The 27740-nt window shown below is 42.6% G+C and overlaps 1 protein-coding gene across 3 annotated transcripts in view; it reads left to right on the forward strand.

The window, feature by feature from the left end:
- The first annotated feature begins 1386 nt into the window (after positions 1-1386).
- The window catches only part of LOC111967548 (ankyrin repeat domain-containing protein 50), a 39639-nt gene continuing 13285 nt past the window's right edge, over positions 1387-27740 (forward strand). The window contains exons 1-3 of one of the 3 annotated variants that reach the window (XM_023992642.1): positions 1387-1631; positions 2530-3627; positions 17452-17687. In XM_023992642.1, the coding sequence (XP_023848410.1) occupies positions 3125-3627; positions 17452-17687 (739 nt within the window). In that variant the 5' untranslated portion in view covers positions 1387-1631; positions 2530-3124. The remainder of the gene's footprint in view (positions 1632-2529; positions 3628-17451; positions 17688-27740) is intronic. The other 2 variants (XM_023992643.1, XM_023992644.1) reach the window with 2 other exon arrangements.

Genomic DNA, 27740 nt, shown 5'->3' on the forward strand with positions numbered 1-27740 from the left:
GTCCCATTATTTATGCCTTACATTGCGAGGCAAGAAGGCGCAATGTGAAGAGCCAGCAGTAACCCATTAACCTACCCTCTCAGGCCCTGAAGGGCTCAGTGTGTGTTTAAGATACCTATATACCCACAACCTTTTTACAGGGCAGTAGAGCATCCGCTAACATTTCAGTAAGAAATACAAAATAGCAAAGACATGGACGCTCTCGGTCTACATCAATTTCCCTAAACAAATAACCCGCTGCCAACCAGTATACACCAAGTGGGTTACACTGTTGATGCCACATTTAATCTAAATATGTTTGACATATTTACAAAGGATAATCATTATTATGGCACACAATGACTGCCGAAGCCTGTGTTTTGGGCAAAAATTAACCCGTTGGTATTTAACTGGCACAGAGAGGGGAAATCGTTGCAATTACCCACATTTCGCAGATTGGCTTGGCTGCATTGTTGGATACCCCCACTGAGCAGTTTGTGCATGGTATGAACAGCAACCTGCAGCTTTACCACACCTTAAGGGAATGGACTCGTAACACACAAACTCCAGCTGACATTGGAATGGAGTGCAGTGCACATTAAGAACCCCTCTTCTCTCACAATAGTGCCATGCAGATGTTGATTCTATGGCGTGAATGGTGCTGTTGGATTTGATTGTGTTTGTCATTTTTGTGTGAACAGCCAGATGATACGCAGATTCCTACTTCTCTGCAGAGAAACTGCATGGCATACTGTTTTAATGAGAGGTTGACAGCACTGGAGGAATAGACAGAGGAGAGATTAGTGTGTATGTGTGTGATTATGGGAGAAAGGCTGCGTTCAATATATAGATTTGCTTATCTCTCGCTGTCGTGTCCACGGGGGGCATCTCTATAAACATACCTTCTCCAGATGGTGAGAGTCAGGCAATGCTTTTACAAGAAGGAAAGGTATTTACTAGGAAATTAAAACACTAATTTAGACTCAGTGTGATCTGCAAGAGAAAATGTACCAGGCACAAGCAACACTGTTTTAATCACAATGTGCAAGCATGTGTTGGAACTGCAAAGTAATTACTTTTTGCCTTTATTTCAATGGTCAACCTTCATCAGTGATTATAAGGTGTGTGGAAATGTCTGAAACAGTCACTTTTTACTCTACGCAACATTGTTGTAATAACATTATTTTAGCATTGTTAAACATCTATGTAAATAAAGAGAAAAACTGCTGCAATGGTTTCAACTCAAAACTTTACACTCGTTATTGATGTTCTATAATGCAGAAAGTCAATGTGTTTATTATTCTAAGGCCCTTATAATGGCGGCTTAGGTACCTATAAAACTCTAATTCCCATCAGACTTTGCGTCCATCCTGCGTGTGTGCTCTGAATGCAAGAGATAGAATATTAGAATGTTTGGAGGCTGAGAGACTGGTTAACTATAGTAGGCTGCAGCGCTGTGTTGGATAGCAGGAGGAGCCGCGGCTGCTGAAAGAAAGAGAAATGCAAAGACGCTGATGGAAAAATTCGAAGATTGGGTTTAGAAATAGATTAAGCAAATCAAATATTGCTTTTAAAGCAGAGCATTTGGTTCGAGAGACAAATGGTTTAACCACGGACACAGCAACCAAATGAAAAGGGGGATTCGGCAAGAGGTGAGAAGCCGTAGGCTATACGGTATTTGAAACAGTAACATTGAAAAATGGGCAAACGTTCCACATTTGCTTGAAGTTAAAAAACACTTTCTACATTGTATTTTACAAGATTAAGGACCGCATTCAGCTCATTGACCTATTCTTTGTTTGTAGGAATGCCATTATTTTTAGATCGTGTAGGTTTTTAGACTCACTAAAGGTCTTAAATTCTATTTCATTTGAAATGGGTGAGGTTTTTTTGTCATACAAAAGACGGCGTATCCCGACCAGTCTTTGGCCCACTTTTCATCGATACCTATGACAGTTTACCCCTAATACATATTTGTAGGCTTTTGCTTGCGCTTGCATTTCTTTAATGAGTTTAAAACTGCCTCTTTGTCATGTATTTCCTAAATGAGAGCGCTGTAGCAGGCTATTGGTTACGCGATGAGGTGGGCGCCTAGAAAACAGGAGAAAGGTGAATAACATTTACCAGACATAATACACGTGTTTTAAATTGATAGACATATTACACTCGCTGTATTGGCGATCTGAAAATAAACCACACTTCTAAGTTATTTATTTGAGTCATTATTGCATCGTGGGATAGGGAACATTAATGTCGCTGTATGCAGATAAAAGGGGGTCCAATCATTTGGATTTTTTTCCCCCGGATGTGAAATGTTTGCGATTTAAAGCCACCTAGGAAGGAAGGGAGATCAATGAGTAGGTTAGAGATACTGAACGAAACCTTGCCAAGAATCCAAGAGTGTGGACCGTCTACAATGTCTTGTTAGCTACTGTGTTATAAACACGCTCCCCCATTCTTTAAAGCTATGCATTTTCCAATGAGAGTGAACTGTGTAATTGTATAGGCTAGATAAAAGTTGAATCTGTAATCTGATTTTGTGTTTTACAGCAAGCTTCTGTTTATTCCAGGAAAGTGACCAGGCAATCAATGTTATTGGAGAGACCAACACAACTCTGGCACTCTCAAATGTTAATGTAATGGAAACTATATACCCGCTCCAGTTTCCATATGAAATGTATCAAGGGAAACAAATCACTGACTCTCAGGGCTAATTTTATCAAGCATCGGTTGAGTTTGATAGTGGATGCACTCAAAGCACTGTGCCCTGTCATGCACAAGACCATGTTAAAGCAACAAACCTGGAATAACACTGAGCATTCAGTCCAGCCAATGAGAAAGCCATGGAAGAAGTTAGTGGAAAATGTACAGTGCAAGCCTCAATTGTGACTCTTTTTTTGCCCCAGATATTCAGCGACGTCCCAAAAACTGCTTTTCTTGCCCACAGCCATTCTGTTTTCTCAGAAGGGAGCTTCAGTTGCACACTGGCTTTATCACCACACTAAGGACAGCTGCGATCAACTTGGAAAGGCACATGTGGAGGCAAAAAAATGGATACTCAAATTTACAGCTGGCCTACTCTGGGTTGAACATGTGAGGGCAAGGAAAGCCCTATGAGGAAAAGCCAGAACAGCAGTATCTCAAAATGGCCCAAACCAGTTTGCTGCAGGGGAAGCGCTTTTACTGCAGGGAGTGGGTCTTCCACAAGATCCAGCACTGTCTCCAGGAAAAGACTAATGGCCTGAGCGGTTTGACCAGCACTCCCAGCAAGCAGGCTGGTGCCTCTGGCACTGGCGCATCTAACCCCTGCGGCAGCTCCGCAGCAGGCTCTGCGAAGGCCACCGCCTGGGGGGTGTTGCTGGTGGGGGGGCCTGGGAGTGGGAAGACGGCCCTGAGCACGGAGCTCCTGTGGCCCTCTTCAGCCCAGGGCACTCATCGGGGGCTGCAGCAGCAGAGTCTGGCCTTCCATTTTTGCCGTGCGGACGACTCGGACACACTCTGCCTTGGCGGCTTCATCCGAGGCCTGGTGGCCCAGATCTGCCAGAGCGGCCTGGTGCCGGATTACAAGGAGAAGGTGCATGAACCAGAGGTGCAGAGCGCCCTGCAGCCCGGGGAGTGTGAGAGAAACCCCACTGAGGCTTTCAAGAGGTAGGTGAAGCCTGCTGCCCCACCCCCTTCCCTCCACCCCCCTGTCCTTACCCCTCCCCTCCCACTTTTACTGCTCACACACTTCCCTTAACCCTACCCCAGCAGTCCTCTGTCCCCCTACCCATTGACATAGTGTTTGTGTTGTTGTTTTACCGTGCTGTGGCATGCTGTGGGACTGTCCCCGCTAGCCCTTAGTTGAGAAAAAGATCAGTTATTTTCAGTGGCACCCAGGCTCAGTTGGCTGGAGGGAAGAACGTACTGCTTGGAAGTGTGTGACTGACTGCCCTATATGAAGATGTGGGCTGCACATGTGAAACAAAGTACCGTACAGGATCAAGCTTGGTCATATAATGTGATCCACACAGACTTTTCTCTCTGTAAGACTGGGGCTTTAAAAGGGGTTTGAACCTATATTTTTAAAGGAAGTGCCTTGTGTGTATGCTACTCGCACGACTTGTCAGCACGATGGGTCAACCAGTCTATACTATACACACATGGGATGGAATGCAGTGTTGAACACACATGCCTCTTGTCTGGCCATCTGGTGATGCTTATTGCACCATCTCTACATCACACACYGGGAAAGTGGGTCAAACGTTCAGCGAGGTAAATCATTTTTAAATGGCCAATGGACTCATTGATATCCCTGGTCTTTTACATCTTTCCCAAAAGAAGCTGAGGAAGTAGCCCTGTGTCAGTTATTATAGTTATAATGCCACTATTGATGCCTGGGACTTGACTGTGAAATTTGAGATAAAGGCAGGTTAACATGGGGACATAAACAACCAGTGGACAGACAGAGGTCCAGTCCTAGTCAGTGTCAAGTGAATGGAAAGCTTCTCACAGACAGCATCAACATCCCAGCCTGGCCTAAACAAGTGCATTTCTTTACCGCGTGAGGTTTGGTTCAGACTCTGTGGACAACAGACAGAATTCTTATCCAACGAAGATTACAGCCTTTTGTTTGTGCAGTAAATATGCACTCTGGAGAATGTCTTATCACCATCTCTGGTGTAAAAGAATCTTGGGCACTGTTGTACACAAATACTAGATCCTATCAGGTTGCAGAAAGTTGGGAAGTGGAAGATCTGTATCACAGCCAATATCCACCGCTCTATCTTTGTGTTCTGACATGTTCAATAGGCAAAGCAAGCAATGGAGGATTATAAAAGTTTATTCTTTTTCCAAACTTAGGGTTCCCCTAATTTACTTTAGAAGTGGAATCTCATCTCAGGTGAACATGTTCCAAAAACGAGGCTATATTGTTGCTCAATAATGAATAATAGTGTGTTCATTGGTTAAGGTTAGGCTCCTGGTAAACAAGACTGGAGGAGCCTTGACCTCAGACTCTTGTTTTAAAACCTTACCAGCATGTGAATGCCAGAGGGGTTGGCCAAATCCCTTGGCCAAACAAGCATGTTTGTTGATCGTAATCACTGGTTGTGTCAATACATTAAACCTGGTTCAACCTGGTCTCCATCCTATGCACTGCCGTCCTCTCCGTTCACCAGTGTGTGTGCTATTGTAGTCACCAGAACAAGTTATATACCTTTAATCTTAATCTTTATAGGAACAACAACAAAGTGTGAAAACCTGGGAGGAAGGTGGGTGGTGGGGAATTCAAGCACCGTATAGGACTGTTGATAACCAACTAAACTGCACAAACTTGATAATATACAAAGGAATCTCACAAATGTACTCATGTCATCTAATTGCAACATGCTTTCCCTCTAGCAATGGCCTCTACCATGTTTTGACTAGAGTACTAACAGTGGAATTAATTTGAAATTGTCTCCCTGCCACATGTCTAGCTTTTTTCCTCAGGACAAAAGAGCACAAATAAATAGGTGGAATAAACTCAGTCATGTGGGCACTCTAAAAGCTCAAGGCACTGGGAAATGTGCTGAAAGGGCAGGTTCTTTTTTTGTTTAGGTGAGAGCTTTTGGGGTTTGTTTGTAAGGGGGATTTTTAAATGAGCGTGCAGTAGTTTGAATAACTGCCAGGCAAATCTGTATGTGGGAGCAAAGGAACCTTGGAAAGTGATCATGGCTTGAATCTGATAACCAGGTTTGAGTTTCTTGGCAGTATTTTGTTCACTCAGTGCATCAATGTTTTTTTCCTTTATGATACTTTTGCTAAGAAGGTTGAAGTTTTTCCAAACATTAGATTTCTATTTTCCTCCAAATTAACATTAACCACTTAATTGAATTGACTCATTAGTCAAAATATATACACTACCATTCGAATGTTTGGGGTCACTTAGAAATGTCCTTGTCCATTGAAATAACATCAAATTGATCCGAAATACAGTGTAGACATTGTTAATGTTGTAAATTACTATTTTGGCTGGAAACAGCTGATATTTAATGGAATATCTACATAGGCGATTAGAGGGCCCATTATCAGCAACCATCACTCCAATCGTGTTCCAATGGCACGATATGTTAGCTAATCCAAGTTTATCATTTCAAAAAGGCTAATTGATCATTAGAAAACCCTGAAGATCTCATACAACTCTGTGTAGGGCTGGGCGATATGACGATATATATCGTGTGACGATAGAAAAACGTCTATCGTTTCATATTATGCTCTATAGTTTATTTCATTGTGTCGCAAATCACACTCTTTACGGGCAACATCTTTTGTCAATTGGACGACGCTTTGCGTTCTTCTACACGTGCCGTGTGGAAGGACATTTGCAGCGCAAACAAACATGGAGGAGAGTGAACGTGACACAGAGCACGGAGACACGGAGCTCGTACCTAAACGAGGGGCTACTTCGGTCGCATGGGCGGGGTTGGGGTATGAAAAGTCTGACATGGACCAGAAACCCGGCCTCTGCAAAATATGCCGCAGGCCGGTCCCGACAACAGGCTCAAACACCACTAACCTCTTTTACCACCCACAGTTGAAGTCGGAAGTTTATATACACTTAGGTTGGAGTCATTAAAATTTGTTTTTCAACCACTCCACAAATTTCTTGTTAACAAACTATAGTTTTGGCAAGTCGGTTAGGACATCTACTTTATGCATGACACAAGTAATTTTCCCAAACAATTGTTTACAGACAGATTATTTCACTTATAATTCTCTGTATCACATTTCCAGTGGGTCAGAAGTTTACAAACACTAAGTTGACTGTGCCTTTAAACAACTTGGAAAATTACAGAAAATTATGTCATGGCTTTAGAAGCTTCTGATAATTGACGTCATTTGAGTCAATTGGAGGTGTACCTGTGGATGTATTTCAAGGCCTACCTTCAAACTCAGTGCCTCTTTGCTTGACATCATGGGAAAATCAAAAGAAATCAGCCAAGATCTCAGAAAAAAATTGTAGACCTCCACAATTCAGGTTCATCCTTGGGAGCAATTTCCAAACACCTGAATGTACCACGTTCATCTGTACAAACAATAGTATGCAAGTATAAACACCATGGTACCACATAGCCATCATACCGCTCAGGAAGGAGACGCGTTTTGTCTCCTAGAGATGAACGTACTTTGGTGCGAAAAGTGCAAATCGATCCCAGAACAACAGCAAAGGACGTTGTGAAGATGCTGGAGGAAACAGGTACAAAAGTATCAATATCCACAGTAAAACGAGTCCTGTATCGACATAACCTGAAAGGCCGCTCAGCAAAAAAGCCAGACTACGGTTTGCAACTGCACATGGGGACCAAGATCGTACTTTTTGGAGAAATGTCCTCTGGTCTGATACAACAAAAATTGAACTGTTACGCCATAATGACCATCGTTATGTTTGGAGAAAAAAGGGGGAGGCTTGCAAGCCGAAGAACACCATCCCAACCCGTGGAGCACGGGGGTGGCAGCATCATGTTGTGGGGGTGCTTTGCTGCAGGAGGGACTGGTGCACTTCACAAAATAGATGGCATCATGAGGATGGAAAATTGTGTGGATATATTGAAGCAACATCTCAAGACATCAGTCAGGAAGTTAAAGCTTTGGTCTTCCAAATGGACAATGACCCCAGGCATACGTCCAAAGTTGTGGCAAAATGGCTCAAGTACAAGAAAGTCAAGGTATTGGAGTGGCCATCACAAAGCCCTGACCTCAATCCCATAGAAAATTTGTGGGCAGAACTGAAAAAGCATGTGCGAGCAAGGAGGCCTACAAACCTGACTCGGCTACACCAGCTCTGTCTGGAAGAATGGGCCAAAATTCACCCAACTTATTGTGGGAAGCTTGTGAAAGGCTACACGAAATGCTTGACACAAGTTAAACAATTTAAAGGCGATGCTACCAAATACTAATTGAGTGTATGTAAACTTCTGACCCACTGGGAATGTGATGAAAGAAATAAAACCTGAAAGAAATAATTCTCTCTACTATTATTCTGACATGTCACATTCTTAAAATAAAGTGGTGATCCTATCTGACCTAAGACAGGGAATTTTTACTAGGATTAATTGTCAGGAATTGTGAGAAACTGAGTTTAAATGTATTTGGCTAAGGTGTATGTAAACTTCCGACTTCAACTGTATGCAAGAATCATGTGAAACAGTACGGAGAGAGTTTACGGATGAGACCCAAAAAAGTACAGTTGAGTGCTCAAAACAAACCCTCGACTCAGACGTTGCAAGAGGCTTTTGTCCGCGGCACACCATATGGCAAAGAATCACGAAGATGGAAGGAGATAACAGCTGCCGTTACAACTTACATCTGCAAAGACATGGCCCGAATTTACACGGTCGAGAAACGGGGGTTTTGTGAGTTGGTGCTAACACTCGACCCAAGGTACCAAATGCAAATGGATATGTGACACGTATTAATGTCAAAATAACATGCAAAACAGGCAAGCCCCCAAAAATATATATATATTTTAGGCCTATATTTATTTTGTTTGCAACTATAGTTGCAATACTTATGTCATGCAATAAAATGCAAATTAATTACTTAAAAATCATACAATGTGATTTTCTGGATTTTTGTTTTAGATTCCGTCTCTCACAGTTGAAGTGTACCTATGATAAAAATGACAGACCTCTACATGCTTTGTAAGTAGGAAAACCTGCAAAATCGGCAGTGTATCAAATACTTGTTCTCCCCACTGTATATATWTTTTTTTAAATACATAGCCCTACAGCTAGCAGAACAAGGTAATGTTCTAAATCTTTCTACATGCAATGGCTGTAGGCAATGACTAGCTTGTTGCTAACATTTACAAATCAAGTTTGACAGCAATATGCAGCTTTTCGTCTACTGTAATGCAGTACTTCAGATGTTGTTAGTAACATAAGGAGAAACTTTCAGAAACTCTGTAAATTATGGATGCGATCTGGATGTAGGGCTGGGCGATATATCCAATTAATTTGATTAATTCAAATGTATGTTCTAGCRCAATGTTCCAAATGCCTGTATAGCAAGAAACTCGTTTTTTTTTGTTCCTTCTGCGCTGTGTACTTGTCACGGTCGTGTGTAGAGACGGACCAAGGCTCAGCGGATGTAGAGTTCCACATATTTATTATAAAGTGAAACTTAGCAAACAAAACAATAAACAATAAACTACGACCCGTGACTAGCGAGATGCTACGTGCACAAACTCAAAACACAAAATGAAATATCCCACAAACACAGGTGGGAACAAACACTACTTAAATATGATCCCCAATTAGAGACAACGATTACCAGCTGCCTCTAATTGGGAATCATACAAAATCACCAACATAGAAAATTAAACCTMGAACCCTACATCGAAATAATAAACTAGAACACCTCCTGGTCATGCCCTGACCTACTCCACCATAGAAAATAAATGCTCTCTATGGTCAGGACGTGACAGTACTGTGCACCTTCCCACTCCCACACAGACTCCAAGCCCCTCCCCATGCCACTCACAACAACAAAGACGAAAGATCACTTCTTCCTTACTGACAACACGCAGTTTCAACTCGCTATTTGAATTTCAGGTTTGGGCCAACAGAATCGGTCATATGGACAACGAAACCCATTGAGACATTATTTAACTGTATTAGAGGATAACTTAACCTTCTAGCGATACGCTTGTTTTGTCTCAACTCCCAACAACATACTGTACGTGAGTATCAATGAACATGATTGTGGAAAATGTCAAGCACTGTATTGTAAAGTACTTATGTAAAAAAGGTTTAAAGTACTACTTAAGTAGTGTTTTGGGGTATCTGTTTACTTTACTATTTATATTKTTAATGAGCATAGAAAGACGCAATTGGCAACACAATCTCATATTGAGGAATAAGCATCTTCACTAGGTAGGCCACTTGATTTCAACATCTAAACAAAGTGTCGGACAGGAAGGTGTATTTGTAAAAGTAAGCAAATAGATCAATGCTGACTACTCAGTAGCACGTGGGCCTGTGCTTGAGAGATTGTATGTAAGACCTTTGTTATTTTCTATAATGCCTGCTACCAGAAGTTGGTCATTGTGCATGGTTCTGGTTAARTTTGGAACAAAAAGTGCATTTTCATAGAGAGACTTKAAAGCAAGATCAGTGAATATGGCAAAAAAGCATTTATTTTTTTATAAAACAATTTAATCATTAGTGGGTTGTGGAAGGCTAACATTTAGCCTAGGTATAATTTAACAAGCCCGGAATTCATTAGATTATTGCTGACTGTTTTAAATGCAGTGTATTTACCTTTAATTGTGCAACAAATCTTATTTAGAGAAATTGTTAAAAAAATAAAATAAATTGAGATATATTTTGAATCGCCCATAAGTTTAAACAAATCTACATATGATTTTTAGGCCGTATCACCWGGATCTATTGAAACTTTGCTGACACTATATGTTCATGACATATGTGACCTGATTCAGGAAACTTGGCGTATGTCGCAAGTCACGGCTTCACAGGAGAGCCAATTGAAACGTAAAAAATATGTTTTTATCAAAATGAACTTTCATGTGCCTTAATAACAACCTTGTATGCCATCTGTAAATACAAATACAATTGTTAAATTATGAGCCTTGTTGGTTAAGCCACAGAAAAAGAGAGCAACTTTCCCACTAGCCATGATTTGCTGAGATAATGAGTGGGCTGGACATGCCGAGAGAAGAGTTCTGTTTGGTCTGCCATATAGAAGGCTTCTGTCTATTTGAACTGGTCAGTCTGTGTTGGTAATCATGTCGAACTCATCTTTTTTTTTTTTAAATGTATTTTGTAGTGGAGCTGCATAAGTGTTTCTCTCCACTTTCTGGAGAAGCAAGTTTTGAAATCAAATCAAATGTTATTTGTCACATGTGCGGAATACAACAGGTAACCTTACAGTGAAATGCCTACTTACAAGCCCTTAGCTAGCTAACGTTCGCTGGCTGGCTCGTTAGCTAACGTTACGTGACGTGTGTGATCTTACACTTTGTTTACCTAGCTTAGTTCATTGTTTACCTAGCTAGCTAGCTGTTTTCATGTTATCCAGAGGTTAACTAATCATCGGCCAGAGCACCAAGTGTGCGCTCTGAACGCCCCGAGAGCGAAACGAGATGGGTGGGGCTAAACCTTAAGAGGGTGTAAACGATGCTGAATGGGTGTAGACAAAGAAGAGCTCTTCACTAGATACCAAAACATTCAAAGGCCATTTTCTCAAAAAGTGAGTTTACAAGTTTATCAACTTTCAAAGCAGAATTACTTTCCCATTGTTCCTCAAAAATGCAGTGTATGATATACAATTTTGTAGCTCTGAGTCTCTACTTTTATCCAATGTAAAAAAAAAAACTAAAAAAAAAACACAATTTCAAATTTTGCTACGTAAGACCGAATCCAGGTGGTGAGTCACAAATGGTTGTCCTAACCTCACAAACCTGCCATGATCATATATCCTCAAAATGCATCTCAACTCTGAGTGTATTGGCAAATTCTTGAATTTGTGCACTCCACAGGTGCAACAGTGGTAAGTACCATGAAACAATGTTCACCTTAACTCGGATAACACTGTACCTGCACACCATGGAAATACATTATTATAAGGGACACTTATTGTAAAGTTGTACCAGTACATTGACTCTTATTGTAGTAATTTCAATTTGTAATTGCTAGTGGCGCTGGGGATTGTTGGGGATTGCAGAGCGGCAGTTGGAGTGAAAAAAGAGGATGCTAATGGAAGATGAAAGGCTGCGCGCCTCTCATGCGTTGCTCGGCTGCAGAAAGACTCACCGCAGATTAGGCCACTTTTTAAAGGATGCCGYGATGACTCAGCATTCTGGAGCCAGCCTCTCTGTCCACGTCACTTTGACTTGGCATACAGGGGTGGCGGGTATGGGAGGGGGTGTTATCGCACTAAAAAGACCAAACATGTGCATCAGATCCCCTTTGCGTGTTTGCGTGACGAACGGGTTAAATGTTAACTGAGGTGTTGCCTGCGCACGTTAGGAGGTCGCTAAGTGATGTGAAATGAAAGCCCCAGCTGCGGTTGATCTTCTGTGCTCTCAGAGGATGTCAATCCTGYAATGCCGTGCAGGCTATCAGTCTTCTTCTTCTCTCGTTCTGACCAGAGTGAATGGGAGGGGAGGCAGTTACTTACSCTTTGTCTGGCACATTGTGTTTTCTTGTGTTTCCTCATCAGGGTGAAATACAGGAGACCATCTCATTGTCCCGACAGTCTGCGTCATCAGACTTCGTCAGACATCTAGCATGCCCTGTACTGTGTAGCGTGTCCCAGAGTCAAATTTAACAGTGGTATAGAAGAAGGCGTAGGGGGTCGTGGAGTTGGAAGGGATGAAATTTCAGATCCCACTGACAGTGTTGAATAACTGTCCGTCTGACCCGGGAATGCACACCTCGTCTGGGCGTTCAGGGGTTAGTGTAGGGCTTAAACCTGTTTTTGTTCATTCAGCTATCTTAAATTGTGTTCTTTTTCTGCTTTTAAGCCATTTAAATAAATGTTCGGTTCATGCCAAATTGAACTCGTGTTTTGTTTTCTTGGTCCAAAGCACAAAATAAGTTGCTTTTGTGCAGGTTATTTAATTGTATACGCTAGCCACTTCTGTCTCTATCTTGCATTAACTGAGCTGTCTATTGAGCACTGTTTATTAGACAACTCTAGAATACATTTTCTAGGAAGCCTGAACATTTTTATTTTATTTTGCAACATCCATTACCAGATGCCCTTTTTGTCCTTAAGCCAACTAATTTGCTGTTTGCACCTTGAATCAAGTTACTGCGAAAGGCTAAAATACACTGCACCATTTCTGCCGGTTCTACTGGGCCTACCGATTGGAAAAAACACACAGCCTCTAATAATTACAACACAAGCCTATCAATACACTTTGCCTCATTTATTGAAGCTGCAGTGCAGGTCACACCGCGAGGGTAGAAGTAGATTTTATAGCTTGTAAAAGTGTTTAAAAAGTATTTGTTGAAAGTCTCTCACTAGCCATGGTTTTAGACGTTTTGAAACCACAGTATCAACGAGGAAGCTGCAGACACAGTGATCTGCGAAATCTGATTGGCTAGCGGTAGGCATATATGTGCACTTGATTTGCTCTCTGGGCATGCCAAGTATGCAGAGTTTGTACCTTCAGACACATGAAACACTTTGCCTACCGGCGCGCAGGGCTGCTGAAACAAGTGCACCTACTGCCAACAGCGCAAGACAGGAATGCAAGTCTTTATCATTGTGTTTTTCATAGAAATGTTTTGCGATCGACTAGGAATGCCTTGGAGATACGCCAATTTGGTGACCACTGTTCTAAAATTATATCGTACAATAGGCTACATTTCGGTATCAACTTTCATTAAGAAATTATGTGTTCTGGAAATGAAAAAAAGAACACCACATCACTGTTTGTTATGCTCTGAAAAAGCAAACAGGTTTAAATTTGTCTAGTTCTTGTGTGTGTGTGTGTGTGTGTGTGTGTGTGTGTGTGTGTGTGTGTGTGTGTGGTTGTGTGTGTGTGTGTGTGTGTGTGTGTGTGTGTGTGTGGTGTGTGTGTGTGTGTGTGTGTGTGTGTGTGTGTGTGTGTGTGTGTGTGTGTTGGTCACTGTCAAATGCATTTTATTTTTAGCAACAACTTAACAATGTGTAAATATTTGTATGAACTTAACAAGATTCAACAACTGAGACATAAACTGAACAAGTCCCACAGACATGTGACTAACAGAATGGAATAATGTGTCCCTGAACAAAGGGGTGGTCAAAATCAAAAGTAACAGTCAGTATCTGGTGTGGCCACCAGCTGCATTAAGTACTGCAGTACATCTCCTGCTCATGGACTGCATCAGATTTGCCATGCACAGAATGAGCAGTATGGCTGGTGGCATTGTCATGCTGGGGGTTATGTCAGGATGAGCCTGCAGGAAGAGTACCACATGAGGGAGGAGGATGTCTTCCCTGTAACGCACAGCGTTGAGATTGCCTGCAATGACAACAAGCTCAGTCCGATGATGCTGTGACACAATGCCCCAGACCATGACGGACCCTCCACCTCCAAATCGATCCCGCTCCAGAGTACAGGCCTCGGTGTAACGCTCATTACTTCGACGATAAACGTGAATCCGACCATCACCCCTGATGAGACAAAACCGTGAATCGTCACATTCACGCAGATGAGCAGGGACCCTGGGCATCTTTCTTTTGGTGTTTTTCAGAGTCAGTAGAACGGCCTCTTTAGTGTCCTAAGTTTTCGTAACTGTGACCTTAATTGCCTACCRTCTGTAAGCTGTTCGTGTCTTTCCACAGGTGCATGTTCATTAATTGTTTATGGTTCATTGAAAAAGCATGGGAAACAGTGTTTAAACCATTTACAATGACGATCTGTGAAGTTATTTCATTATTTTTACGAAGTATCTTTGAAAGACAGGGTCCTGAAAAAGGGACGTTTTCTTTTTTTGCTGAATTTAGTAGCATTTACACCATTTATACATACTTTTTCCCCCTGAGAAAAACAGTATGCTGCAATTCAGAAAATGCTTTGTTTAAAAGCACACATTCAGTAAATCCAGTCAACCAATCCATTAATCCTCGCTACTGCAGGGAGGAGGGGGGGGGGGGCCCATGGAGATATGAAATGTGGGCCGAATAGCTTTATGCCAGTTTGTCAGAAAATGTAAAAAAATGTTTTTCTGCTTGCAGAGGCTTGTGGGTTGTGGAGATGCAGTTGTTTGAGCTTTTAGACATGGTTTTACTTYGTCTGCAGCACCAGTTCACATTGTGTTGTGTTGACATGTCTGAGAGCCCCATCACTTTATAAACACTTTGCTGTATGTTCTTGACTCCTCTTTGACAAAATTCGAGCATTATTCATTCCAGCGTAGTTGGCATGTTACCAATTCACCTCTGCATAAATATGGCATATGTTCGGTGTGAAAAGTGCTTYGTTTTTCATGAAGCACTCTGAAGTCTCTTTGTAACCACTTACATACATTTCTGTTGCACCACTTCTTGTCGGTTTTGTTTTCGCTGTCCTTGACCAATGACAAGCTGAGAAACATGTACCGTCAATGTAAGTCTGTGAAATCACTCAATCCAAGAGGGAATAAAATGAGTTCCTTTCTGATTTTGGAGGAAGTGAGAGAATTGCTAATGCAATGGGGTAACAGCGCTTGCTGTGTCATGGCTGCCATTTTGCTAAATTCTCAGAATCCACATTGCTCCCAGCAGAACCCCTCACATTGTCTCTATCAGGTTGATTCGTTAGGAGAATATGATTGGAATTACACCATGCTTTATGTATAAATTAATAATATGCATTTTCCAAATTGGGAGCTGGTTGCTTTTTCATTCTCCACCCCCTGATGGGGCCATGAGTCAGCTGTTGTCATGCCGTCTTTTTCTGCTAAGCTCTCCTGACTAAGGCAAAGAAGCTGAGCAGGCTTTTTCTCCAAATGGAATCTTTAAATGAAGAAATCTTAATTTTCTTAATTAAAGAGCCTCATTCAGGTTTCCAGTGGGCCCTGTGCTAGTCGCTATTGCTTTTCAATGGGGTCTCTGCAGTGAGTAGTTGACCCACCTGCTGTTCTTTTCCATGAATAGAATGGTGTCATGGCCGGACATGCACAGTATATTGGACCTGAGCCACAGTCTCCCTGCGCCATTGAATGATGAAGGAAATTTCAGGCTCGGCCCCCACTCCATAAAAGCGTCTCAGTAAATGTGTAAGACGTGAGCAAGGTGCCCGGTGCTGCCTGTCGGCCTAAACATCTTAACTGAAACTTCAAAGCGAAGCCCACATTGCACAATGTGGCCGGGCCGTGGAAGATGGGGACTGCAGCACAACAGATGGCGGGTGCATTAGGGACATATCACATTCTCTTTCTTTCTCTAAATTATAATTGGTCTCCGGCTATTTACATATGTCGAGGACGGAATAAGAACAACCAAAATAGTTAGTGTTAACGTACGAGGCAAAGGATGCGTCACAAATACACTCATCATTTGGCTGAGGTTCTTCGGACGTTAGTCTGGCACCCAGCCCATTGTTGTGCTCATTTCAAGCCCCTGCCTTCTTCCTGCAGGAAAGTCAGTTATCAACAGTTCTGAAAGCAGTTGATTTTAAGGAAAAGAGTAGCTCTTTGTCTTTRACAAGGCCCGCATTGCTGTCTCGGTGAATTTGTTTATCTGCAGGCGGCATTGCTGTAGTTGTTTGCCGTACACAAACTCTGCAGATTGRCATTCCTCTTGGCTGGTTTTCCTGTCTGTGCTGCAGATTCGACGTGGGGCTGCAGCCGTCAGAAAGAGCAATCGGCCATGTTTCTCTGAGATGGAGCGATGTAATGATGGAGCTTGCAGGTTGATGACTGCGCACTACCCTCCTTTTCTTGCACTTGAGAAATTGAGCTGTTGGAAAATAGAGGATTGGAGGGGAGGTTTGGCTGGAAAGTGTTTGCTGAGCCCGTGCATTGGAATTGCAGTCTGACTAAAAGTAATGTTTAAAAGGCTCCAATTTGATCAGCGAGGGACATGCATAACTAAGCGCTGTTTTAGCGGTGGCGGTAATTTACAACAGCAAAACAACAGTCTCAAGACTGGAATCGGGCTGGGGGTAGCAGCTCTGTACTGTACACAGGCACTGACGTTTTGCCAGCACAAGCATGCAGGTTGGGAAAATAAAACGGGAACAGATACAATGCTGGCTACAATGCTGGCTTCATGGCATTTATGCACGCAGTCATAATACACATTATCATTCGAGCAAATGGGGTCTTCACTTTTCCCTTTGGCTTGCACGCTCATGTTATTTCAAGGTTAATGCAGCATTTAAACCCTTGGGTTTGTGAGTATAGACAAGGATTGATGTGGTTTAATACTGTACATTATTCACAGTGTATTGAGGCTGTTTTTTTGGGTGTGTAGGCTCAAACACAGACAGCGATTTTTTTTAAACGACTTTCAAAAGATTTTCCTGGTTATTCCAGACAGTCGTCGGCCTTGTAAGCTGTCACGTCTTCATTTGATTAATATGGACCTGCTCTGTCTGTTTTCAATTGAAATTCAGTTGAAATTCAGTTATTTCAGCTCCCGGCTAAGAACAAATATTTAGGATACAGACTGTATGTATGCAGTACATACAGTCCAGTGTTTTCCCCAGTATTTTTTTCAGAAGCGTTTGGGGGCGGCATGTCACCTGTTATCTATAACTGCAGGTTTCAATTCCCTAAAGATTTGCATTTGCACTGTCAAGGCCTGTCAAGGGCCTGAAAGCTGAACTGTGGATAGAGAGACAGTTACTAAGATAYAGTCAAACGTGTGACTTAGACCGACATTAAATCTATTTTTGTTGATGTACGTCGGCAATCATCCTCACCTCTCTTCAACAGCATCAGCTTGCGGTGGAAAGCGTTAGGTGCACAGAGAGAGTTCTAAATCTCTCTCCTCTTCTCTCTCGCCCTAAAGGTGTGTTCTCCTCCCACTCTTGAGTGCCAAGCCACCTCAGCAGGCCCTCTTCCTCCTGGTTGACTCCATCGACGAAGGCTGTCAGCTGGGTGAGGGAGAACAGAGGTCTTCAGGCTCAGACACCCCCAGGACCATCGCTGAGCTACTGGCCAGCCACCACGAGTACCTCCCGCCCTGGCTCCTTCTCATCTGCTCAGCWCGCCGCCAGAACAAGGCCATCACCAAACTGTTCACAGGTAAAAAACTAAATAAAAATGTGTGAGTTCATACAGGCACCCAAATGAAGAGGGTGATGGGGTCCATATCTGGGATCCATATGGTGATGCTTTTGTACAGTATTTGGTATTACTGTAAAATGTGTTTGTTTTATCACCGAAAGGAGGAAAATGTATTGCAAAATAATTGTTGTTCCCTTTAGACAGAACACATGGCCACACAAACAATTAACGGGGATTTGGCATTTTGTATTGACACTGGTCTGTCTCCTTGAAGAAGAAAACAGAATTCTAACTGCTTTTATTTGCATACATTAATCTGATGTTTTTCAAGAGAGATATGGATTTCCTTTGTGTTTTCTGTAAGGCGATCCTAGCATAAGCCTAGTCTTTTCACTTATATTTAAACTTTTACTGAGCAGTTTATGCCATGTTCTTCCGCGAGACAAACTTTTCTATTGCGTATTGTGATAAATGTCAGCCTTTTCTGCAGCCGAGCCGGCTCAGAAAAGGCTAATTCCGAAGACATTTTAACATCATCAAATGCTAAAAAGATTAGGGCCTGCCACAGAACGTCTAAATATCACGACGCCTTACGAAAACGACTACTGCTCTGTACGCCATGACAAGTCGAACTAGCAGCCATTATCTAGTCGTCAGAATACCAGCCCACTATTGGGCGATGAGCAGAGAGGCTGGCGTAGCATTAATCAAACCAGAAAGAGAGAGCGTGGGTGTAATACCCGCCGCAGAACCTGCACGGTTGTGTGTCCCCTTTACCTCTCCAACCACAACATGTGGGGAATTCAGATGCCCTCCTGTTGCTGCTTGAAACATTATGTAAAACCCCGTTTAAACAGCTCTGCTCATTCTGTGCTCTGTTCAGAAAGTGGTTGGCAATAACAATTAGTTTTCTGAATAGAATTCCTATGCAAGGCTAGTTTAGGTGAGTGTTTCTGGCATTGGGCACAGGGTTAATGCAGGGAAGCTGGCACTTTTGAACAAGAAGATGTGCTGACATATTCTGACAAATAACTGCAAATATGAATGTAGCTGGGCAAACACGTCACAATAAATGTCTAGAGAGATTCTAATATATGTACACGCGCTATGTAAAAATACTAACTTGGATCTCAGTTAAAGACTTGGGATCGAATAGGGATCAAAAGCAAACTTTGGGTTTTGGAAACCTGCCGGAAGCTCTTATCTTTTGTACGTCGATAACATGAACAGGAATTTGCTAGAGGATTTTTTCCCCCTAATCGATATTTTGAACCTATTGTGGACCAGGCATGTTAATTCCGATGGACATAAAATAGATATGAAATTAAAATGGACGCATTGCATCGAGACAATTAAATGTAACAGTTGCTGGAAGGTCTGCAGTTGCATTCATTTCTTATTAAACCAGTTTACACCAGTGACCTGGACCTACTGCCCAACAGTCTTAATTTAACATGACATAGCAGCTGATGAATCATAGCTCTGCYATGTCTCCTTTTCATACCATCATCAATCTACAGAACACACAGCTACATTGTTGAAATGGATCTGAGAGGAAGGTAGGGATGTAATGATTCACCGATGCTCATCCGCCCCGATTCAAATGTTTAAGACACAAGTGGAGTCCTGGGACCCCAAAACCTAACCAAATGTAGCATGAGTCTGTCAGAAAATGTATTCAAAGGTTACAAATAGCTGGTTCACATTTTTTGTTGTTGCTTATATTACATTCTATCTAACCTTCCGAAAATACCTCTCATCTTCTGTGACAACCGTTGACAATCATTGATCTCCAAATCATTTTGCATGCAGGACAACCCCAGGCAATATCAGTAGCCTAGTCAAACTGTGCACTGTGCCCAGCTTCGCGCGCTGACCAACGCGAGGCAGGCAGTTTGTTCCTGATCTTGCACATCTGCACGGCACCTTCCGCATTCTAATGCTACATGGATTTTGTGATAATAGGCTTTATTAGTTGAGTGACAACCTATGTAATTTGCTAGGTTATTGCTATCTATGTTGAAAATGTGTTTTGGCGGATTAAAGTACGCTACAGGAGACAACTMTCATCTGGCTATACCTGGTGAACGGGGCTTGCAAATAGATTTAATTTTGATTATTCGGGGTTACCATCAGCAATAGTTTTGGTAATTTTGCTTTAAACAATCCGTGTATATGGTAATTTTGTGGTAATTTTGCTTTAAACAATGAGTGTATATGGTAATTGTTCGACATACAAGGTAAAGTTGATCATTTCATAACGAGGACCGCAATCACTTTTGCGAGGCGCACTGCATGGCCGAAGCGATAGAGGAGAAGATCACTATGTGAAAACTTTCAAATGGTCAAAACCCTTCGATTTTGAGATGGGGGGTGAAATGTCATAGTTCATTTGTAAACAGTAAATATTGATACATTACTAGCTCAAACACTTAATCTGCAGGGTGGTAGATGCCTAGTCTCCCTTATGGCTCAGCTCAGGTGCCTACTTAGTATACACAACATACATAATTTACGCACACACACACACACACACACACACACACACACACACACACACACACACACACACACACACACACACACACACACACACTAGTGATGGGAAGTTCAGCTGTTTTAACTGATTCAGATCTCTTCAACTCGTTCAGTCAAAAGAATGAATGTTTCAACTCATTTCGTTCATTTCAGTCAGTAACGCCCAGAGCAAGCAGGACCCCTGTCGGCGAACGATGAACTGAAAACTCGAAAGAGTCATGATTATACAAGCTTCTCGTTCACATGTCATTCACTACAAGGGGCTTATTAGAGCTGTCATTTGTGACAGAGTTGTTCAAGTGTGCTTTAAACAATGTACATTTGTTGATTGCTAGGCGTACAAACTAAATGATTTATGATGCATTTCAAACAAGGTCTAGTTGTGGCCGCAATTGGACTAGATTATGAAAGACTTGGTGTAAAACATTGCATGAGGGTAATAACACAATATCGTTCGCGAACTGCAGCACCCCAAATGATTAGTTCTCGAGTTCCAGTTTGTTGAGCAGGGGCTGTGTTTTGGTTCTACCAAGCTGTGTCCATCATAACATTCAATAATCAATGAATTGCATTCAATCTTGCACCATGCAATAAAACATTTATTTTTATTCCCTATGCTGCCCCGTTCAACGGCTTATATTATGAAGTGAAAACGTCTAGGAGCAACAACGGCACAGCCGTAAAGTGGTAGGCCACACAAGCTCACAGAACGGGACCGCCGAGTGCTGAAGCGCGTAACAATCGTCTGTCCTTGGTTGCAACATTCACTACCGAGTTCCAAACTGCCTCTGGAAGCAATGTCAGCACAATAACTGTTCGTCGAGAGCTTCATGAAATGGGTTTCCATCGCAATGCCAAGCATTGGCTGGAGTGGTGTAAAGCTCCCTTCCATTGGACTCTGGAGCAGTGGAAACACCTTTTCTGGAGTATTGAATTACGCTTCACCATCTGGCAGTCCAATGGAGGAATCTGGATTTGRCGGATGCTAGGTGAACAAAACCTGCCCGACTGCATAGTGCCAACTGTAAAGTTTGGTTTAGGAGTAGTAATGGTCTGGGGCTGTTTTTTCATGGTTTGTGCTAGGTCCCTTGGTTCCAGTGAAGGGAAATCTTAACGCGACAGCATACAATGACATTCTAGACAATTCTGTACATCCAACTTTGTGGCAACAGTTTGGGGAAGGCCCTTTCCTGTTTCAGACAATGCCCCTGTGCACAAAGCGAGGTCCATACAGAGATGGTTTGTCGAGATTGGTATGGAAGAACTTGACTGGCCTGCACAGAGCCCTGACCTTAACCCCATCGAACACCTTTGGGATGAATTGGAACAGCGACTATGAGCCAGGCCTAATCGCCCAACATCAGTGCCCGGCCACACTAATGCTCTTGTGGCTGAATGGAATTAAGTCACACATACTTTTGGTCATGTAGTGTACGTATAGAATCGTCTTGAAAGGGAAAGATGCACATCCCTAGTGGAAGGCTTTGTCCAATTTGCATACGATTGACACTTTTCAGTTATTCCATTCATCCTGAGCGGAAATGTATCCGAATGTTGTGATTGCCTCCAACCATAGATCCTCGGATTTCATTTGAGACAACACCAAAGGTTGGTGATGGAATTACCGCTGGTACATGCCACCAATCTAAATCTCACATGATAATCCTTATCAGGAAGTTGCTTCCTGACATAATAGTGATTTTAATTATTACTGGGATTCTTTCTTACAAGCTGCTCGCTGCTTAAACAGACAGCCCTGTCTTTTGGTTGTTTTGATATGGTTTTATTGAGAGGATTATTCTCCATGGAACAATCTGATAAACAACAGTTATCTCTTGTGTTTTCGCTTTGACTCCCCTCCTCTTTCCCTTTTGTTGTCTTTTTGATAAGGGACAAACCCATGTCTACTGTCACTGTAAATACCACACAGAATTAAAAAGGGAGGTACATTTTACCTGTCTGTTACGTGTTTTTAATGTTCCCAGCTATTGTACCATCAGTCACAGAATCAAAGTCTACACATCCGATAAAGTGGCTTGTGCTTCCGAATTGCGACTCTGTGATAGGTGTAACATTCACAGAACTACACAGAATGCAAACTCCAATCTCTTGATGCATTCAAACTATTCATTTTTGTTCTGTCTGTATTCAGTGCCTTGTGTTTTACATGCCGTCAGCTACCATTCAGCTCTGCAGCCCCTCTACACACATACACACTTACTTTATCTTCCATTAGACACACTGGCTTACTATAACCGCTGTGAGAATACTTACAAATCCTGTAGCGCATGACCAAAATAGACCAAAAGACTTGTTGAGGCCAAGCATACACAAAAAATACTCCTCCATATTGTTTACAAGGCCAGTTTGTTGGCAGAGTCATGCGTTACACTATCTGCCAAGCAACCGAATGTGACTATTGGAAATAACCCTTTTGTCCTGAGTGGAGGAGGTGTTTGAAGACCAGTACGCACTGTTTTGTGGTTGTGTGAACTTTGTGGTCGCATGAATATAGTAAAGATTGCCTTTGGAGGACAACTTCTGACGGAAAGGTAATTTCGAAGCTAAAGCATTGGGTGGGCCACCATCCAGCTCAAATGATCCTTGTAAATGATCCTATATTTGTCATCTCAGTATGGGAAGCACAGTTTTGCATGGCTTTGAACTCAAAAGGAATTCCGTTATTAAGGATGACTTTTACTTTTCTACCTGAGGAGCAAACTTGGACTTACTTGTATTAAGTACTTGCTCAACTGTTATTCCATGTCTCTATCTCTCTCTCTCTCTCCGAGAGGAATGTGCTTTGGGAAGTCTCAACACTTCAGAGACCATGCAGGAAGAGTGAGCCACCGACTAGCCAGCAGCATCACGTCCGCTCTGCTAATGCTACACAAACAAACGAACGTGCCATCTGTGAAGAGGCTTAAAGAAATTCATTTTTTTTTTTAAGAATCCTTTTAGGTCCGATTGTACAGAGTCCATTTCACAAACCCTCTATGATGGCGGTGTACTGTACGCTCTGTGAACGTCTGCCGGAAGAAGGCACATAAAGGTTGTACGTGTGTTGCAAGGCTGCTCTTTTACATTGTGTGTCAGGCGGCCTATTGTAGCATGGTTGACTTTCCCCCCTGTGTTTTCTTGTGCTACTGTAAGGCCATCGTTGGGCAAGTGAGGTGGAAACACTTAGGAAGTGATTCTGGTTGTGAGCTGGGTGGAATCTGTGCCAATTTAACTGGGCCTTCGGMAAAAGGAGAGCAGGGAGAAAGGGGGCCTGGCGGGACATGGAAAAGCCTTTTAAACAGAAGCAGACCCATTTTTTCCCAGCTGCAGATATCTTCATCGCTTTAACAACTCGAGCTAATACGTGTGGAATATCTCAAGAGTTTGCAATAAATTTGGCCTGAAGGTTAACAAGATCAGGGTTAAAGATGGTAGCTTAGCACAATACCGCTGAAAAAAAGTCTGTTCAACCACTAATGTAACAGCTATCTTAAGACATTTAACACGCTTCAGTCTCTCCAAAGAAGAAAGGTCCTACTTTTTGAAGAAATGTTCTGTTTATTGTCGGGATTGATATACACTAGTCTATTGAAGATTTAAGCTAAAGCAGCCTCTTCGTGGACTGTTCGATTGTCCCGCTATCTGTTTGCCCTGCACTCGTTGTTAGCAGTGTGCACCCTGTTGATGCTGAAACATTGAGGTCGTCATTGAAAATGACTGACTAATCAGGTGGAAACTCATTCAAAATGCATGATGCATTCCTGCGTGATCTCCATATCAAAGAAGTGTCACTGAACGGTAATGGGTACCATCTGTCAAAATAAAGTTTGGCTGACACACACACACACACACACACACACACACACACACACACACACACACACACACACACACACACNACACACACACACACACACACACACACACACACACACACACACACACACATTATGGTATTTTCCTTTTGGCTATGTATAGCAACTGAATTTTAAGACGGGCATATTTCAGTTACTCACCCAGGAATGGTGGTTGAAAGCCTAAACCCATCCAGGGGACATTATTCTGCCCACCTCATTTATTTGATTGAGATTTATCCATTGGACTCTTGAGCACAAATCTTTCCCATAGCTAATGTCTACAACATACGTACCTTTACATCAACTCCCCCCACGCTTGTGTATCAGTATTTATGCCACATCCCTTCTCTTAAACCATCCTCCACCCTAAAAAACATCTTATTAGATGGTGCCATTTCCCTCATTCGTTTGAGATTGAGACCTGCAGTCATCTTGATTTAAGACCGTCTTTTGAGATATTGACAATCTTCATCTGTTCCCGACTCTGGATAGTGGATTAAAAAGACCATCAATCGACAATGATATTATTGTACAATTCTGAACATTGCTGATATACTGACTGGCAAGTCAAGATATCTGCTGTATTTTATACGGGCCGGTTTCGGGTAGGTGTGTGTTTTTGTTTATTTCTCTCACATATCTTCAGAGTGAGGCTCAAGCCCACCCTAGTGAGGAGCTGTGCCTCCTTCTCCTCCTCCGCAGCTCCAGCCATGAATGGACCTTTCTCTGCACCAAGGCCAGGTGACAGGCCTGATTTACCACCACTGACCAGGAATTAAAATAGCAGTCCTGTTTGAAGTGGGCTTGCCCCACTCTCCAGCCCCCACCACGGCTCTCAGACCAGCTCTTGCCCGCAGACCGAAGTGTGGCTACGAGGGGCTGCAGAGCATAGGGCCCCTCAGCAAGAAGGTCACAGCACTCTTAACATCTATATCCTGGGAATTGTTTTTCTTACTATTTGAGCAAATGGAGAGGCCTCACTTGAGGGACCTCAATATACTGTATTCTGGCCTGCTGACAACACAAATACAGCTATAAAGCATCTAGGACTGTTTATTTATTCTGTGCCAGGAGTGGAATGCTCCCAGAAGAGGGACGAAGGCGGTGTTTGGACTGACTATCATTGTCTTTGATGCAGGATGCTTGGATGTAGTATGGGTAAAATCATTAGAAGTGGAAGTGACTTTTCAAATAACTTACTGCTAGAAATGTGGACCACCTATTTTTCTAAGAACGTATTGCTTACAGGATGCATAGCCTCAACTGACTAAAATATACTTAAAATGATAGTATTTGGTTGGACTAGTGACTATTTAGATATGTTGGTTTTGATTGCAAAGTCTCTAATACTATTGAGGCCATCTAATTGTTAACCATATTTAGATATAGGTTATAATTAGCTAATATCTTAACAGGCCAGTTGCTGTTAACACCTGAGTTGGTGTTTAGACATGCAGATTGTGCATCCGGTCTGTATTCCTGTATGCTGGTTAACCTCTGGGTCTGCGTGTTGAGCTGATACTTTGGCTGCACTGAAGACAACCATAATACCCCTGAATGCTGTATTTACCACGAGCTGTCTGACAGCCAAGCAAATTACAGGTCTATAACATCTTTGGTGCTGCACTGCAGAAATGTGACTCGAGACATGGTTGAAGAATTGGGTCTCTTTGCCTCCTAGGTGGGGGCCTTTCGTATGCAGCAAGGCCTCTTCCAACGATCCCGGTTTCATACACAAGATTAGTATTCTTATTTTGTTTCTGTGTAGAGAGGTATGTCGGTTCTCGTTTCGATAGAGAAGATCTTTAACTAGGTGTTCATTTGATTTAAGGAAAATAAATGCCCTGTAATTGCTGGCACGCCAGCGGTTCGCCTTGCAACAGGGGGTGACTTTTGCTAAAGACAGGGTGGTATCCCATACTGCCGCCGACTTGCATGCCAAGAATACATTTGCAAGTACCTGATTTTACAGCGAGCTCGGTGAAAATTCCATGGGCTGAGCTTTAAATCTGTTGTGTGGACATGCTGACCAAAATGGTTCCAGACTGCACACCAGTAGCAGATACAGGTTTATTTGAAGTGGCTAATAAAACATGATTGGCATCCAGGACTGAACACATTACTGTGCAGGAGAACAGGAAATCATGGAGAGTGGGCCAAATGAGGTCACTAAGAGTTCAGTCATGGCAAGACCGTAACCGAAACAAGACTGTTCTTTCTGGTAACTAGGCATGTGGTCAGGAAAAATGTCTGGCCCTTAGTTGTAAAACATGGTAGTATTTTTATCTCCATACGTTTAATGAAGGTAGTCATTGGTGCAGCTGCATGCAATAAGGAGGTTTCATGTCGCAGTGAAACCCAGCTGTAGATATAGTGACCCATTGTGGGTCAAAGAGTGAGGTTGAGCATAGGCACTCGGGATATGCTGCTTTCTTAATCTCATACCACTATGCTCTGGCCCTCGCTCCATTCAAAGTATATCTGGAGTACGATACAGTGTTTCATTGGCTGGAAATCTCCGCTCATCTGTCTCCAGGCTCTGCAGTGTTTCCCGTAAATCATCTTTGGATGTATTCCTGCAGCTCATGATGCGTTTTCATGAAGGTGGCTTGATAGGACTGTTGGATTGTAGACTGTAATGCTAGGCCGTACTGAAGGGCCTTGAGTGTATCCCTTTCAGTGTAATCTTTGTTTGCGCTCCGCTCTCATTCAGTAACCACAGCAGGTCTGACTGGAAGGTCTCTCCCATGTTTGAAATTCAGGTGAGGACAAGTTCAGGCAAAAACTGTTCATGCTTGTGCCGCCAGGATAAACACTTTGCAAATTAATTGTTTTGGATGTTTATGTAATTGTTTTCCAGTTGCACGTTTGATGCCGCTTCTCATGTCAGGGTGCCGTGCACGGAGAAAAATGGCGTATAAATTGGAGGGAGAAATTCTGTATCAATTACATAATTCCGCTTCCCCCAACAAATAAACCTGACTCCGGGTAGGCTACAGTTTGCTTTGTACTGCCTTAATAAATACCAACTACCATCTGCATTTCCTTTCTCAATAACCACTGGACTACAGCATCTTTCCACTGTTCACTAACATTTACCTAATGTAATCAATATTAGCAGCAAACATTTTTCAAAATGAAAAGGCAACTGGAGCTTTGGAGAAAAAAAACATATTTTTCTACAGATGGTTTAAGCAGTCTCTCGTTCCACGTACTTGTGTTTGGAAGGCTGCAGTTTTCGCTTTTGGAGCCAAGACCTCTGCAGCTGTTGTACAGGCGTTTTGTCGAGTGGGGGTTTACAGCAGGCCAGAGGAGATGAGCTTGGCTTTCTGTTTATCTTTTGGATCTTATGAATTAAAGATGGTGGATCGCTAAGAACTTGATACATTTGAGATGCTGACGCTCAGAACCAGGTCCATGGGCCAGAACCTGTAACCACCACCCCCCCACTTCAAACACACGTACACACACCCTGCCTCATTTGTCATCTGAAAACAGTTCCTCATTGTACATAGGGCTGTGTCTCTCCTGGCTACTATCCAGTTTCGTAACGAGCAGCAGCTGGCTCCGAGGCCTGTACTCAGAGCTGCATCCCTGGCGCTGATGAATGCATCAGTTGTTGGTTGTTTAGCAGTCCCTCTCTGTTCAGACCCCTGCCGTCCATGCTCGTACTGTT

The sequence above is a fragment of the Salvelinus sp. IW2-2015 genome, linkage group LG8, assembly GCF_002910315.2.
Source record: "Salvelinus sp. IW2-2015 linkage group LG8, ASM291031v2, whole genome shotgun sequence".
NCBI classification, from domain to species: Eukaryota; Metazoa; Chordata; class Actinopteri; order Salmoniformes; family Salmonidae; genus Salvelinus; species Salvelinus sp. IW2-2015.